The 17964-nt window shown below is 39.5% G+C and overlaps 1 protein-coding gene across 1 annotated transcript in view; it reads right to left on the bottom strand.

Moving 5' to 3' along the window:
• Dnah14 (dynein axonemal heavy chain 14) overlaps positions 1-17964 on the bottom strand; it is a 242443-nt gene that overhangs the window by 122287 nt on the left and 102192 nt on the right. The window contains exons 30-37 of the mRNA XM_060365100.1: positions 16590-16821; positions 16020-16073; positions 14167-14312; positions 12561-12629; positions 11142-11328; positions 10728-10804; positions 8356-8527; positions 3419-3508 (exon numbers count right to left, since the gene is read on the bottom strand). Coding sequence (XP_060221083.1) covers positions 3419-3508; positions 8356-8527; positions 10728-10804; positions 11142-11328; positions 12561-12629; positions 14167-14312; positions 16020-16073; positions 16590-16821 — 1027 coding nt within the window. The remainder of the gene's footprint in view (positions 1-3418; positions 3509-8355; positions 8528-10727; positions 10805-11141; positions 11329-12560; positions 12630-14166; positions 14313-16019; positions 16074-16589; positions 16822-17964) is intronic.

Below are 17964 nucleotides of genomic sequence, written 5' to 3'. Positions count from 1 at the left end.
TCTCTCTCTCTCTCTCTCTCTGTCTTTTTTTTTTTTGAGACAAGGTTTCTCTGTGTAGCCTTGGTTGTCCTGGACTCTCTTTGTAGACCAGGCTGGCCTTGAACTCACAGTGATCTGCCTGCTTCTGCCTCCCTGAGTGCTGAAGCACCACCACGCTAAGCTTTATCATTCATCTCTTTCAAGACATTTTCTTGAATCTAGCTCAAATATTTGGGGGAGGGTCTTCCATGATGTAGTTATTAATAGCCCTTTAAGCAGAACAAAGGGCAGGAGTTTAAATGCCCACCTACAATCTTCACTTAAATCTCCAGTACCACACAAATACAAAATAACAAGAAGAAAAGGAAGAAGAGGAGGAGAAAAAAGGAGGAGGAGGAGGAGAGGGAGAAGGAGAAGAACTAGAAGAAGAAGAGGAAGAAGAAGAAGAAAAAGAAAAAGAAGAAAAAGAATCAGAAGAAAAACCAGGTTGCTCATGCATGCACAAACTCTAGCACTCACTCACCATTCCCACAATCATGGGTCAAATGAGTGACATCTGCTGATGCTCAGCAAAAAGGTGACACTGGACCAGCCGTCATTACAAACACAAGAATAGGTTAGTTAGAACTGACACCAGGGTACTGCCACCTTTACCAATTCTCATCATTCCCATTTAAAGAAATATTACCACTGTAAAAATCAATCACTCAATCTCAGGTGTAGATCAATTGAAGAAATTGATACCAGTCAAAGAAAATGTTAAATCTAAAAAGTTCCTGACATAAAACATCCAAGAAATTTGGGACACTATAAAAGACCAATCCTAAGAATAATGGGAAAGGAAGGAGGACTTTACTACCAGCTCCAAGGCACAGAAAATATTTCAATAAAATGATAGAAGAAAACCTCCCCAACCTGAAGAGAGGCCTATAGACATGGAAGAAACTTACAGAACACTAAGTAGATTGGACCAGAAATGAAAACCTCCTGCCACATAATATTAAAAACATTAAATGCACAGAACAAAGAATGAATGTTAAAAGCCACAAGGGGGAAAAAAGCCATGTAACATATAAAGGCAGACCTATGAGAATTACACCCGACTCTTCAAAGGAAAAACTAAAAGCCAAAAGGGCCTGGTCAGATGCCTTGCAGTCTCTACGGGGATCACATATGTCAGCACAGACTACAATACCAAGCAAAAACTTTTAAACACCATAGATGGAGAAAACAAAATATTCCATGACAAAATAAAATTTAAACAATATCCACAAATCCAGCCCTACAAAAGATATTAGAAGAAAAATTCCAACCCAAGAAGGTTAACTAAGCCCAATGCAACCCAGAAATTAAGTAAGTCCCATACCAGCAAAACCAAAAGACACACACACACACACACACACACACACACACACACTACTGCCACCAACACCAAAATAATAGGAATTAGCAATCACTGGTCATTAATATTTCTCAACATCAATGAACTCAATTCCCTAATAAAAAGACACAAGCCAACAGAATGAATGCAAAAACAAAATCTATCATTCTCCTGTATACGTAAAAAAGCACCTCAGCAACTAAGATAGAATTACCTCAGATTAAAGGGCTGGAAAAAATTTTCCCAAGCAAATGGACCCAAGAAGCAAGCTGCAGTAGCTAGCCAACCTAATATCTAATAAAAAAAGAGTTTCAACCAAAATTAATCCAAAGACACAGGGAAGTAAACTATACTCATCAAAGGGAAAATCCACCAAGATGACATCTCAATTCTGAACATCTATGCCCTAAATGCAAGGGCACTCACATTTAGTAAAAGAAACATCACTAACACTTAAATCGCACATCAAACCCCACACATTAATAGTGGGAGACTTTAACACCCCACTCTCACCAATGGACAGGTCATCCAGACAGAAACTAAACAGAGAAATAATGAAACTGATAGATGTCATAAATCAAATGGACCTAACAGATATTTACAGAACATTTTACTCAAACACAAAAGAATATACCTTTCTTCTCAGTACCTCATGGACCTTTCTCCACCATTGAGCATATAGTTGGTCACAAAGCAAGCATCAACAGATATAAGAAAATTGAAATAACCTCTTGTATCTTATCAGACCACCATAGTCTAAAGCTGGACCTCAACAACAACAGAAAGCCTACAAACATATGGAAACTGAACAACTCTCTACTCAATGGCTACAGGATCAGAGGAAAAAAAATTGAAGACTTTCTAGAATTCAATGAAAATGAAGGCACAACATATCGAAACTTATGGGACTCAACGAAAACAATGCTAAGGGGAAAGTTCATAGCACTAATCGCCTTCATAAAGAATTGGAGCATTCTCATACTGGCAACTTAAAGCACACCTGAAAGCTCTATAACAAAAAGAAGCAAAAACACACAAGAGGAGTAGATAGCAGGAAATAATCAAACTCAGGGATCAAATCAATAAATTAGAAACAAAGAGAACAATACAAAGAATCAATGAAACCACGAGTTGCTTGAGAAAAATCAACAAGATAGAGAAACCCTTAGCCAAACTAACTAAAAGGCAGAGAGACAGTATCCAAATCTACAAAAACAGCAATGAAAAGGGGGCCATAACAGACACCAAGGAAATCCAAAAAAATCTTAGGTCTTACTCCAAAAGGCTGTACTCCACAAAACTGGAAAATCTAAATGAAATGGATGACTTTTTGATGACACTACTTATCAAATTTAAATCAAGATCAGGTCAACATTACCAAACTCATTCTATGAAGCCACAGTCACCTTGTTACCTAAACCACCCAAAGACCCAACAAAGAAAGAGAATGTCAGACCAATCTCCCCTATGAACATTGATGCAAAAATACTCAATAAGATACTCACAAACCAAATCAAGAACACATAAAAAACATCATCCACCATGATCAAGTAGGCTTTATCCCAGGGATGGAAGGATGGTTCAATGTATAAAAATCCCATCAATGTAATCTACCAAATAAACAAACTGAAAGAAGAAACCCACATTATAATCTCATTAGATTCTGTAACCGCCTTTGACAAAATCCAACACCCCCTTATGATAAAAGACTGGAGAGATCAGGGACTCAAGCCACGTAGCTAGTGTTTGTAAAAATACACAACTTACATTCACAGCCAAGCAGAACAGGAAGTTTAAAGATTGGACAGCAACAGGATACAGGCTATTTTACAATATACCTGTAGGGCTCTGACAAGCATATATTATTGGATAGGAGTAAAAATATCAATGCAATATGCTAAATAAAGGTGAGATACGAAGTCTAGGAAATACTTAATATGCTACTGTACCTCAAAGAACACCATAGCTGCTCTCTACTGTTCTTACTGTGTTTTCCCATTTGATCTCACTGTCTGAAATCCAGGTAAAGAATCTGCTGACATGCCATTCCATACCCACCTGAAGTTGATGATAAAATTGTATGATCTTTTCTTTCTGAGGTGACCAGTGTTGAAAGCCTAATTGTTCTGTTGCAATAGCAATTGCTTTCTAAAAAGATATAAATATATTAATTTAAAGTGTATTCAGCCTGAGTATCTATCTATCTATCTATCTATCTATCTATCTATCTATCTATCATTTATCTATGTATCTATGTACTTATTTACCTATTACAGCCCTGGGATTAGAATCCAGGGCCTTGCACAAACTAGCTTAATGTTCTACCACTGTGCCACACCCACAGCCCAAACCCTTAAATTGTAATCCTTTACAACCTCTTAGCTATTTATTAATTATTGCAGTTTATAAGAGTATTTCTTTGTTTTTTTAGTTCACCAATTTCACTGAGAATAATGAAAGCTACCATTTTTTTTTCTCACCAGAAATATGTAACACACAGAAAATTTTATGTGCATGTACCTTTGGTACAAATTCACAAACCCTCCCCTCAGACCAGGAATCCTCACTTGCAGATTTATTAATATACCAAATCATATACACAAAACAACAAAAACGAACTCAGCATGTGGTGTTTATGTTGGTGCATATATTTATAACAATAATAAAGAAAAAGAGGCCATCAATTTAAGAGGGAGTTATGTGGGACATATGAGGTGAAGGGAAGAAAGGAAAGGAAAGTGGAGAGTGGTGATGTTCTTACATTTTAATTAAAAATATTTTTAAAAGGGGCTGGAGAGACGGATCAGAGGTGAAGAGCCACAGTCTGCTCTTTCAGAGGACCTGAGTTCAATTCCCAGCAACTACGTGGTAGCTCATAACCATCTATAATAAGATCTGGTGCCCTCTTCTAGTGTGCAAGTATACATGCAGGCAAAACATTGTATGTATAATAAATAAATAAATCCTTAAAAATATTTTAAAAGTTGCTACAAATATTCATTTACCCTACATTAAAATAAAACATAAAAGGTGATTCTAATCACCATTATGGTAGCTTTTAATTTTGTAATAATGTTTAGGGAATGTTTTAAGACATTAAATCAAACTGATAAGATTGTAAGCATGATTTAGTTCCTTAAAATATCCAAAACAGAAAAAAAAAAAAGAACAAAACCAAAACAACAACAACAAAAAGGTGTGGGAAACCATGTTTTCTTCTAAAGCAGAGTTTATCTACAGGTAGAGACAACTGCTCAGCATGTCTCCCATCCACTCCTTGCATCTCTATAATGAAGAAGGACAGAGGAGACACTACGCCACTGTACAGGACTACACAGTTGAAAACGGCAGCTCCTAGGTGAGACTGAGTGTTTAAAAGAACCTCACCAACAGAGCTGGATGAGGCTGCTCACCTAAAGCTCCAACCTCAAGCAGTTGAGTCCTTTCGACATTGATCTGGGTCCAGGGAAGAAATTCCAGGCATAGAATCAGGATCTTATGAAATGCCAATGAGTCACACAGTTATGGTTATTAAGAGATGTCTGGACAACTCTTCCCTACTGGCCACATATCTTAACAGAGTTCTTACTTTGGATTGCTTTTGAATAAATCTATAATCTTGCCCTAAGTTATTCAGAACCATATGTGATATTCCTTGGAGGAAGTTAAAAAGAAAGGGGGGAAGAGGGGAAGGGAGAGAGAAGAAAATTTAAAAGTGGATAAAGAAAGCAGAATTCAAAAGTAAGAGAAATAGCTTAATTTATACCAGATAAAGCAAACTTTGAGTCAGAATGAGTAAGCATGTACGATAAAAGGTCAATTCAGCAAGGTGAAACAATAGGCATAAAGATATCTGTGGCCAATATTGCTGTCTCTAAAACTAGAGCATAAATACCGACCAACTTCAAGGGAGAGGTACGCTCCAACACAGCAACAGTGCAGGACTTTAACATCCTACTTTCAGCAATGAGCACAAAAACTCAGAGGAAGTGAACAAAGAAATGCCAGAGTCAACCTGTACCCTTGTCCACAGGTCCCAGCACATGGAAAACTCTCCATATAGGTCTTATAGCTGACCATAAAATAAGCATCAGCAGATTAAAACAAGAGAAACTGAAACCTCACCACGGATCATTTTGACCACAACAGCATAAAATTAGAAAGTAGCAACAAGAGACACTTTGGATACTAAACCAACCCAGGAAGTGAAACAACAGGGTCAGAAGAACCCAGGGGCTGTGTGAATGCAGGTGCCAGACAGGGGGAGGGGGCATCAGAAGACAACTTGAGGGAGTTAGTTCTCTTTTGCTTTCACTGGTAAGATCAGGATCAAACTCAAGTGGTCAGGCTTGATTGCAAGCATCTCACCTGCTGAACCATCTCGCCAGACAAGAAATTATAAAATTTATTGAGACAAATGATAATGGCAACACAGTTGGCCGTAAGAAAAAACATTAAATAAATGCAGAAAAAATAAAAATAACGATTAAAAAAATACAAATGATGACGAAAGTTTTAAATCAGTATGTGTGCAGGGTACATGTGTAGTGATGGTGTGTGCGTGTGTTCATGTGTACACACTCATGTGGAAGGCAGGAGACAAACTTGGGGTTTGTCCTCAGAAATGTTGTTCACCTCTTTTGAGACAGGGTCTCTCCTTGGCTGGAGGTCACTAAGTAACTCCACTCACTGGCCAGTGAGTCTCAGGGCCTCCTATTCCCACCTCTCTAGCAGTGGATTTTAAACATGTGCCACCATGCCTAGATTTTTTTATGTGACTGTGAAGGATCAAACCCAAGTCTTCAGGCTTACAAGGCAAGCACTTTATCAATTGAGCTATAAAGTTAAAAAAATCTTCTTTATCTTTAGCTAGATAAAGACATTAGAAAAATTATTTCAATAAAACTAGACACCAAAAAGAAGACATTATGATAAATGCCACAGCCATAAAGAGGATCATTAGATAAAACTATGAGCAATTGCATGCCAACAAATAAGAAAAACAAGTGAACAAATTTCTGAACATATACAGCTTACCAAGACTGACTAAAGAAAAATGAGATGCCCGAGGAAAGCCATTAAAATAAAGGATGAGATTGAATTAATAATAATATGTTTCCCATTAAAGAAAAGCTCAGGACCAGATGGCTCCCCCACTAAAGTCTATTAAGCATCTAAAGAATCAACACTAATTCTTTTCAAACTCTTTTTTTTTTTTAATGTAAAGGGAAAGAACTCTTCCTAGTTCATTGTTTGGTTCCAGCAACATACAAACCACCACAACAGAGAAAGATAAAGATCGATATAGTTGAGAAATATGGTTGCAAAAATCCTGAATAAAATACTAGAAAAATGAAGCCCAGTAGCACTTTCCAAAGTTGGTTTACCTGCTGAGATTCACTCCAGAGATGCAGGACGCTCGCTCTACAGTACGGAAAACAGCGAACATCCTCACATTACTAGACAAGGGACAAAGCTGTTACCCCCACAGTCACTTGGGGTAAAAAAAGAATTTGCTTGGAGAAATTTCTAGTCTTATGAATTTCCATTAGTAAAAAAGAAAACTAAATGAATAATAATAATAAAAAAAAACTTTCTAAAAAAGATAGCAGCTCCAGAAGAAGACAGAAAAATATTTCAAACATTTAAAGATGCAGCAAGGCATTTGGAAGCAGAGGCCTATTAAATCAAACCCTGGCTAGTTAAGAAACAAAGTGTTAGATAAGACTTCGAGGTAGTCTGAGAAAGAAAGCCCACATTAGGAGATCATGTAACGGGAATAATCTGAAAAGCATGAAATTGAAAGACTCATAGGAGTGTTTGTCCAATTCCATACCAATATATTCTAAGATGTGAAATGCAAGTGTCTGACTAGCTGAACAGGGCCGTTTTAAGGAGAAGCACAGTGACTGAGATTCACTTACTTTTCAGGCCACAGAGAACAATTATGATCATATATCTACTCTGAATGGTTTTTAAGAGAAATTCCTGTGATCCTTTCTGCATTAACTATGGTCATGTTTGCCACATGCTTCATATGTGCTAAAACACAGTCTGTTTGTAACTTGTAATTGTTGTATCATGTTAATTACATAGCCTACTGATATATTAAAAACAGCTGTAAAGCTGTTTATATTGAACTTCCTGAAATAACTAATCAACAAAAAAATACCCGTTGAGTCAGGGCCAAGTCTGGAGAGTCTGGAAGGCTTCGAGATAGGAAGCAGCAGAGGCAGAAAAATAAGGGAGAACAGGAGCAAGTAGAGGCAGGAGGGGCAGAACACGCTGGAAGGATGACCTGCAAGCCAGGTGGAGGAAGCACATTTTTGTCAAAATAATTTTGATTCTGTAGTTAAGGTGATACCAACTGAACACTGGCTTTGCTCATGTTTTAGGGCAGCAACTTGGGACGCCTAGTGGAAACACAAATTTTCCCAGGAAGAGGGAGTAATCACCACGATATTACAGCGAAACAGAGTGCCTTCACTTAAGAAGATGTAGCCTGCATGTGGGTGTCCCAGTAAGGGGAGCAGGGGCTGTCTCTGACATGGACTCAGTTGCTGGCTTCTTGATCACCTACCCCTGGTGAGGTGGCCTAACTAGGCCACAGAGAAAGAGGATCCAGGCAGTCCTGATGAGACCTGATAGGCTAGGGTGTGATAGTAGGGAAGGAAGACCTCTGCTATCAGTGGACTAGGGAATCGGCATGGGGGGGGGGGAAGGAAGGAAAGGAGGGAGGGGAGGACCAGGAGGAGATGAGAAAGAGAGTACTCAGCACACAGCACTCCAATGGCTGGCTGTTCTTTCCATGAGTCTCAGTGTGCTTAAGACTCCTTCCCTTCCCCCGGGGAAAGCTACGCCTGCAAGGGCTTTTATGTCATCATCCTGTAATGTTCTCCACATGAGTATAGAGAATTTCCGAAAAGCCGTTGTATTTAAAGCCACACCTCTTTCACCTGCAAATGACCTGGCAGTGTTTCCCATGGTCCAATTACCTCCAACGCAAAGTGATGCACTTTTGAAACCGTTATTCCAGGAAAAACATCTTCTATGATCTTTTCAAAAGTCGGGACATCTTCAGGAAGAAGCTTTGATAAAGTAGCTTCTTGAATGGCCTCAATGATGACCAGGGATTCCTCATTTTCCGAGAGATTCTTGCTGGAGTCACTGCAGCAGTGGAAGAAACAGACATGAATGATCAGAAACCTGCCCTGCGGATGCTAATCACAGCTCGTGAGCATTTTTCTTGTCTTTTTTTTTTATCATACTTTCTAAAAATGTTGAGATTATAATAGAATTGCATCATTTCTGAAGTTCCCCTTTCCTCCCTCCAAAACCTCCCATGCCTTTGCTTGCTACATAAAAGCTTTGGGAAATTCCTCTGAGGAATACAAGAGAGGAAGCTGCCTGTATAGGGAGGAAAAACTACATCTCCCCAGAGATATACTCGGTTCTTAATCCTCAGAATCGCCAAATACTCTTTAACATGGTAAAGAAATGAGATTTCCCTGATGGTAAAAAAAAAAAAAAAAATTATTATTCTCTTTTTTCATTTAGGGAAGATTTTTATTGTATATTCAAAGTCTTTAAGAAAAAAAGGAATTTCTAAGTTATTTCTCCCTTTTGTTCTCCATTTTGTGAAAATGTATTTGTTGTATATGTTAAGTACACATGAACCTGTGTTTCACAAATAAGTTTACATGAGTATATAATGCACATATAATCTACAATAGTAAACATACACACATATATCCATAATATGTAATATATGTTGAGATTATCCCTCCCATAGCCCTCCTCTCCTTTCGGTTAGTCCCTTCACTCTTCTACAAGGTTTTGTGTCTACTTTTATGTCATATATTGCACACATAATTTTATGCATCTATGTGAAATCTAAGAACTACAAATGAAAGAAAATATGCCGTTTGTCTTTCTGAGATTGGCCCCTACTTGCCTGACTGGACTTGAACCACGCCCTTATTTTCAAGAGGAGCTTGCTCTAGACCACCCAGGTCTGAATGTGACCACCGTTACCTGCAGCATGAGCTGCAAATACTGTCTGTCCTAGTTCGCCATGTTTTCAGGTCCATAGAATTCATTTTGAACTTTTCCTTATATGGTCACCTTTAAATTGTTTGAGGTAAGTACAGCTTTATGTATTACAAATACTATAATATTTTCTTTTGTCAGTTCTAGATTTTTAAAAAGTGTGTATGCATGCTTTGCCTGCATGTGTATCTGTGTGGGGGTGTCAGATTCCATGGAACTGTAGTTGTGAGCCACCACATAGGTGCTGGGAATTGAACCCAGGTCCTCTAGAAGAGCAGCCAGTTCTTTTAACCACTAAGCCATCTCTCCAGCCCCTGTGGATTCTAGATTTTGAGTTTTGGTTTTAAAAGTCATATGAGGCCTGTGATAGGCAGCATCAATTGTCAATTTAGTGGAATTTAGAATGACTGGGAATTTCTAGACTTAACTCTGCTAGGGAGACCCACTCTAAATGTGGGTGACCCCATCCTGTAGGGGTTCTGTCGTGGATGAAAAGGAGATGGGGAGCTGAGCTTCCTCAATGCAGACCAAATGCTCTCAGCCTCTTTAAGCTCCTGCAGCCACAACCCTTTTCTTCTTGGTCGGGAATTTTGCCATGGAAATGAGTAAATCACTAATAGAAGGCCCTAGGTTAATCCCTGCCATGGGAGAGGGGTCTGCTGTACTCCAGGAATACAGGAGACAATTTTCTCCTTCTGATGGTCTTGTTTGGATTTTGTTTACATTTAAATCCCTCGGTTATTTTAGAGCTTGTCTTGGTAAATGATGCGGCACATGGCGTCTACCTGATCGTTCTGCAGGTTGGTGCTGCTTTCCATTCTAAAGTACCCTCTATAGGCACCAGGGTCTGTGGCTGCTCGAGTCCCTTACACAAAATGCTGTATTTGTCCATAGTCCACACAACCCTCCCTCATAGCCTGAATCATCTCTAGATTACCCACAGTGCCTAATATGACATTCATACTGTATGACTAGCAATGCTCCGTTAATGACAGACGCAACAAGAAAAACTCCATGCCTGTACATTTTATATTTCTCATTAAGTTATTTCTCTTCTAGATGGGCCCTTCATTTCTCTGTTATGTTTTATTACTCTTAAGTGACACACTTTTAAGAGAACGGGCTTTACTAAGGACCTGGAGTCCATGATCTGGTGCATTTTCCCCTTTGACCCTGCAAGCGGCTGGCAGCCCATCTTGCTGCAGTGCTCTGGCAGCCTCCTGTATTAGCTTGACCTCCTTACTTAAAGTTCTGGAAATCGTTAACACGGTGGTACATAGCTATCTGAACCTGACACTAAATCCAAAATTCAACTGACCGTTTATATTCTTGTTTCTTCTTCTCTGACATTATTAACACTGTCTTCATGGTCTTCATGCCAAAATCATAATGATCCTAAAATACGGTATTCAAAATTTGAGTCACTCAGTTCTCAAGGAAAACAAAATCATTTAAAACAATCACATAAGCATATACACTAGTAACCCTTTATTTATTTTTATTTTTATTTTTTGGCTTTTTCAGGCAGGGTTTCTCTGTGCAGCCCTGGCTGTTCTGGAACTTAGTCTGTAGAACAGTCTGGCCTGAACTCACAGAAATCCACTTGCCTCTGCCTCCTGAGTGCTGGGATTAAAGGCGTGGGCTGCCACTACTGCCAGGCTTGTAGGCATGTATTCTAGAAAAGGAGAGACCCCAGTTATATTTATATATTTGGAGAGAGGCAGTTCCTCACCTGTGTTGAGAGCTGCTTGTCAGCTAAATCGTAAAGGTTAACTAGCTTTCCAGACAGTGATCTTGCACATTTGAAGCCAAATAAAAACAGAATTACTTCAATGATCATTGTATAGTGCGGCACCATCATCGCCACTGGGCGAAACAGAGATTTCAAGTTGGTCGGGAGTTCAACTCGACCTCTATATCTACAGAGGAAAAGAAAAACAGCAACAACAATAATAAAAATCCCACCACGCTTTGCAAGTTTTCAAATTTGACAGTATGTTGCTTTGCTCCCAAATAATTCTATTGGCTTTGTGTGTGATCCGTGTGTGAAAATTCATCTACAAGGTGGTTTTTACCTTTCATCCTGTGAACACGCTGGTCTATCAATCCCCTGCGTCTCACCATAATGCCCACCTCAGCTCAGCCTTTCTGATTCCTTGGACTACTGCAGTGTTTGCTCAGATGTCTGACGAACCTAGCCTTAAATCCACAAGCGCCACAGGATGGAACTCATACATGGCCACTCTGAGGGCCAAGAACCTGTGGCTGGACAGGTGACTGCCGAGCTGATCACAATTACTCTACGCACTATTAAACTGACTCCTCATGACTCATCTGTATAGATTACTGCATTTTGACCCTGAGAAGGCAGAGAGGCTTCTTTAACAGTTGATGGTGACAGACACAGAGACTGACCACTGGTCAAGCTGCAGAGGATGAGAGGCTGCAGGGGATAAGAGGCTGCAGAGGGCTCAGCTAACAGTGGACATCAGTTATCACCCATCCCACCCCACCCCGCCAAGGCTTGGGGACCACTGTGGAAGAGCAGGTGGCATGACTGCCAGAAGCCAGGATAGTTAGTGATGACAGCGAAGCAGTATTTTACAAGGTGCTCATGAGAGAAAAGGGAAAAATATTCTTTTGAACTAATTTTCAGATAAGGGTAACACAGAAAGTCAACAGAATTATTTCTGGGGTGGGGGGAAGCCTATGGTTTTGAGAATCTGGACACAACAGGGAAGTTGAACCCATAAACTCCCGCTGGTTGTGACTGCATCAGTGTTTTAAAACCTGTCTAAGATCAAACCAAATAAAATCCCATCATGGACGGGGAGGTGGCCACCCATGCCTGTTGGGGAAGGTATTGGGAATTGACAGCTGCTGCGGGAGGGAGACTTGGTTTTCGTTAATGGTGTGGCCCCTGGTAGACTGACTTATGCTTCACAGTTAATGTGTGTATAAAATGAGGGGTGGATCTAGGCACAGTTAGGGTGAGGGAGGTGAATATAAGCAAAATACAATTATGAAATTTTCAAAGAAGTAGTTAAAAAAAAAAGAGTCTGGACAGTGAACAACCTCCCCCCACCCCAGGTAAGAATAAAGAAAAGGATTTTAGTCTGCGTATACTCCCATTAGATTCATTAAAACTTACCGAGGATTTATGGTGATAAGCACTGCACATGACATATTGATACGTATTTCCTTACCATCCAGTAAAAACCTAAAAGGCAGTAAAGCATTCATCACTAAAATCACTCCTATATATACCCAAGGGTTTAACACTATAACAAATCAAGCGATTTTCTTATGGCTCCTTTAAATTTAAATCCAAACAAAACATACTTGAAACAACACTGAAGGAGGAAGAGGCTTATTCTGAGCCAAAGCTGAGTTCCACTGGTATCCAGGTATAGTTGATCGTACGTAACAATGACCGAGAAGCTTTTGGGACTGGATACCCGGTGGAAGGCACCCGCAGGTGAGCTGATTCACAGCAGAAAGAGACCCTGGGAAGACTTCACTTCATGAGCTGAGCCTGAACAGTGGGCCTCGCACAGAGCTCCTGCATGGGACACAGCCCAGCCTCAGCCTCCTTTGCTCCAGTTACAACATTCTGGGACTCGACACTGGAGAGACGGCTGGGCACAGGCTGCTCTTCCTACAGACCCAGACTTGCTTCCCAGCACCCATGTGGTGGCTCCCAGGGGTCTGTAATTTCAGTTTGAGGGGATTCGATGCCTGTGCTGCACAGACACATATGCAGGCAAAACACCCATAAAATAATAATAAAATCTCAAAAATTAAAAAAAAAAATTCTTGGGCACCTGTGAGGCATATGCTCTGCCAGTGTCCTGTCACTGGCTCCACTGCCAGGGACAATGGCAAGAGTGATATCTTACTGAAAAGGGTAGTTAAAACATGAGAGACAGGAAAAATAGGACAAAGCCAGGATAGTACCTGGGCGCCATGTTTTGCTGAGGTTAATGGCCAGAGACGGGAGGTAAAATGTGGGTTACTATGCCCCTTCTTTATCCACAGACTTGTAAGCCCTGGTTACTAACAGTGAAATCCATCTGAATAAAGCCAGCGTTACCATCCAGCAGCATGAGTTAGACATTTTACATCACTAAAGACCCATTTGTGTCCCTAAACTTGTAAGCTCCTAGATGCATCTGAAGGAAAAATGTGATCAGTATTAATAAACACCAGTAACCATAACACATGTATACTGTGTTGTGATTTTTAAAAAGCACCTCAATTTACAACAGTGAGACAGGAGGCTTCAGAAGTATAGCTAGTATTTTTAATTTTTAAATGAGTATAGAATTAAATATATATCCGTGAAAAATTATTTTTATGTTTTATTTTGTTTAATTATTATTATGCTTTATTTTTTTAAGTGTAATATCCTAAGATGAAAAAGATTCTAGGAGAGAAAAAGTAACTGGAATACATGTGTCCAGGTCTGGTGGCTTCTGGCTGCTCCAATGTGTAAAAGAAGGGTGAATACCTTTAAACTGGCATTATAATTGAGATCACACACACACACACACACACACACACACACACACACTCTTTCACATTGTTTGCTAGAGAAAACATTCAAGGCAAGTGTCATTCATTTTGCTATGCTCTAAACAAAAAAAAGAAAAAACAACTAAAGAGCCAGCATTTATGTAAGAAAAGTACTGAGCACTAATTAAACAGTAAACGCATATCAGATTGTCATTCCAAAGGTGTGACCCTTGACCGAATACCTCACAGAATAGCTGTCTTTCGCGATCTTGATTGTCAGGATCTGGGAGGCGAGGACGGAGAGGACTTCTATATCAATCCTGTTGAATTCATCAAAACAGCACCAAGCTCCTGACTGTACCAACCCGAAGAATAATTTCCCCATTATCTTAAAAGAAAACAAAAGGGATCGATTACAGAAACTATAAATGGGAGCATTTCCACCTGGATACAAATATGTGTGAGTTCTTCTCAACTAACCCAAACCAAACAAACATCTTTTGCATTTGTCTCTCTATAGGAAGTTTAGCAGTTGCTTAGACCCTGGGTGAGTTCACTGCTCTTTTTGAAAACTTAAACACAAATAGCAAACGCCTGCATTCTAGGACCACTGGCAAGTGCGGCTGACAGCTAACTGCACAAAGCTGTTTAGGGCTCAGAGCTGCATCCCAGGGGAGTCTTTAGGACCATTTTGCAGCAGAAGGGAGTCAAGCAGCAGAAGGCAGATGTCCTTCTCTGGAGCGGGCAGACCCCTTGTGCTTCAGCTTGGGCTACAGGTGAGGCAAATGGTGAGGGGTTCGGGTGGGGGGTGGAGGGGATTACACATGGTTCCCAGGAACTTCTAAGCAGGTGTTGTTGAAACACGGTTGCAGCCTGTTAAAAGCCCTTTTAGTGTCAAAGATGAATTTTTAAAGATCTTATTTGTAAGCCCTCCTTCTGATGTTCATTTTCCTGTAGGTAAGTTGATGGAAGATGGGGCAATCTGACTCTCTACCAGCACCTGTTGGACTCTTCCTTGCTGTCCCAGCAGTGCTTGCTGGGACAAGGACTGCATTAGCTGCACCCCAGATGTCTTGAGGATGGCACGGGTGCTTTGAGAAAGCCACAACACAACTGTAGCTAAGTGCAGCAGCTTCTGATGCCACAGACTCTGGAGATGTTTAGAAGTTTTTGCCATTTAAAAAAAAAAATTATCATAAGACTTTGTTAACTCTAACAATTTCCACTGAGGCCATAGGTGAATGTTCCATTGACAACCTAGCAGAAGAACTGCTGATGGATACTGAAAAGACAAGCATGTGACTGGTCCAAGCAGAAACCTCTGTGGCTTTGACTGACGCCAAAGGCAAGGCCTAAACACTCCTTCCAGAGAGATGCAGAAAGTCGGATCTTATCTTTAAGTGTTGCTATCTTGTTCACCATGTGTCACACCCACATAGGGGAACACCATTTTAATAAAAATATTTCAAGATTTTATTAGACATATCTTAGACCATTATCATTATTACTTTTATAATTGTTTTTGTGTTAATCATTGTACCCTCTTCGACTTTGATAATTACTTCTCAGTAAATAAATCTTCAGGATAAGGACATTTACAAAATTTGTATTAATAAAGACATACCCTCAATTATCTATCTATCTCTAGATATAGAGATATATTCATGCTTTTTGCATGTAAGATTTTGTTTAAAAAGAATTCCAGCCAGGTGTGGTGGCACATGCCTTTAATTCCAGAACTGAGGGAGGAAGAGGAGGGCAGATGGCTGTGAGTTCGAGGCCAGCCTGGTCTACAAAGCTAGTCCAGGACAACCAAGGCTACACAGAAAAACCCTTGAAAAAACAAACAAACAGATCTCACTGTCATAAAAATTGATAATTATTGCTTTAAGGAATTCAGATGAACCATTTAAAAGAAAAATTAACACATAACATTTTAATTTTCATCTAGGCTCTATGTTTCCATCTCTACTCATAAAAGAATGAATAATATTTATAGTCTTATCAATACATACTTTATATTTTTCTTATTTTTTCATTTCTCAATGAATTACTTTACATGAACATTTTAAAAGTAAATACACTTAAGATTTACCTTATAATCCAAATCTTCAAAACAGTTGAAGACCACACAATGTTTACCAAAGCTCTGGGAAACAAAAATACTGTTTTAATATGGTTCTTGAGTGAAGCTAAAACATAAAGATGCTTAGAATGCCAGAGTAAGAAAATATTTCTATTAAGCTTTTGAGAAAAACTACAGCATAAAAACGGAGTTAGATACCAAGTCTGGAGAGCCGCAGAACCAATGCGTATGCATGCGCATATGCTGCCCTAGGACAGCTGATGAGTTTACAGAGCTTCAGGTCATGATTTACACACACCACCACCATCACCAAGAGGAACCAAAAAATGAAACCAAACTCACAGACCAGGGCGAGAATCTACTGCCCCACCCCCACTATTAATCAGCCAGCTCATACAGTAGCATTCCAGGTAAATGGCGTAGTGAGATCCCGAGCCCTTTCAAAATTTAATTGATGGAGTGTATCAGTTAATGAATGCATTGGTAAATACAAAGAGTATTTTAAAAGCAGGAATGGTGTAAACTTAAGATACAATTGAAGTCTGTATGACAGAAATTCTGGATATAATAGCTACTTACTTTTGCTAGGTCTTTAACAGTCTCAGTTTTTCCTACACCTGCGGGCCCAGCAAGGCAGCCTCCCAGGTTGAAGTACAGTGCCAGAGAGAGAGTTAGCCAGCATCGTTCCGTGAGGGGGGTGATCACCAGCCTTGGGGAACAGCCCAAGTACTCATAGCCATAAGCAAAACTGGTTTTTCCTTGAGTTATATAACACAACTTTTGCTTGTCATCCCATTTATATTGCAAATGTCTGAAAGGCATACTCATATATTAGTTGAGTGAAAATATTTTTACATATAGAAACAATTGTTTTAAAACAATTTAAACAGACCTATAACCCCTCATGATAAGAAGCTGTAATTAAAAATCTCCCAGCCAAAAAGAAAACCCAGGACCAGAAAAATTCAGAGCAGAATTCTACCAGACCTTCAAAGAACTAATGCTAATACTTCTCAAATTATTCCACAAAATAAAACTGACAGAACATTTCTAAATTCTTTTTATGAAGCTACTATTGCCTTGATAGCAAAACCATACATGGATTAAACAATAAAGAAGAGTATAGGCCAGGCAGACATGGCGCAGAAGACCTTTAATCCCAGCACTTAGGAGGCAGAGGCAGGTGGATCTTTGTGAGTTTGAGCCCAGTCTGGTCTACAGAGTGAGTTCCAGGACAGCCAGGGCTACACAGAGAAACCTTCTCTCAAAAACAAACAAAAAAAAATCAAAGAAAAGAAATCTATAGACTGATATCCCCTATGAAAATAGATGCAAAAATTCTTAATAAAATTCTTGTAAACCAATTTCAAGAAGACATCAGGAAGCGTTATCCACTGTGACCAAGCTGGCTTCATTTCAGAGACACAGGGACAGTGCAACATGCCTAAATTAATAAATGTAGCCCATTAAACAGATAAAAAGACAAAAAACATGGTCATTTCATTAGATACAGAAAATTCCTTGTCAAAATCCAATACCCCTCCATGGTATATTATTACAATATATGGTATATTATTGTATAATATATGGTATATTATTATTAAAACATAATAAGGTTAGTTAATGTCAAGCCAACAGCTACCATCTTCCTAAAGGGAGAAAAATTCAAAGCATTTCTACTAAAGTCAGGAACAGGACAAGACTGTCTGCTCTCTCCATATCTAGTCAATTTAGCTCTTAGGGTCTTAGCTGGGGCAATAGGACAACAGAAGGTGTAGTGAAGCTTTTTTTTTTTTTTAATGTTATGTGCCTATGGTTTTGTTTTAATCTCAGGTGTGGGATATGGGGCTGCTTCAGAGTGTCCACAGCAGCTCACTACGGTTTGCCTCATGCTCTAGCAAGGGCCTGATTTTACCAGCTGAAGAGAGTTTATGTTAGGAATTCTGGGGACTCT

Source organism: Meriones unguiculatus, chromosome 11 (genome assembly GCF_030254825.1).
Source record: "Meriones unguiculatus strain TT.TT164.6M chromosome 11, Bangor_MerUng_6.1, whole genome shotgun sequence".
In the NCBI taxonomy this organism is placed as follows: Eukaryota; Metazoa; Chordata; class Mammalia; order Rodentia; family Muridae; genus Meriones; species Meriones unguiculatus.
Note: the sequence above shows the minus strand (reverse complement) of the source record. Positions and strands in the feature narration are given on the sequence as shown.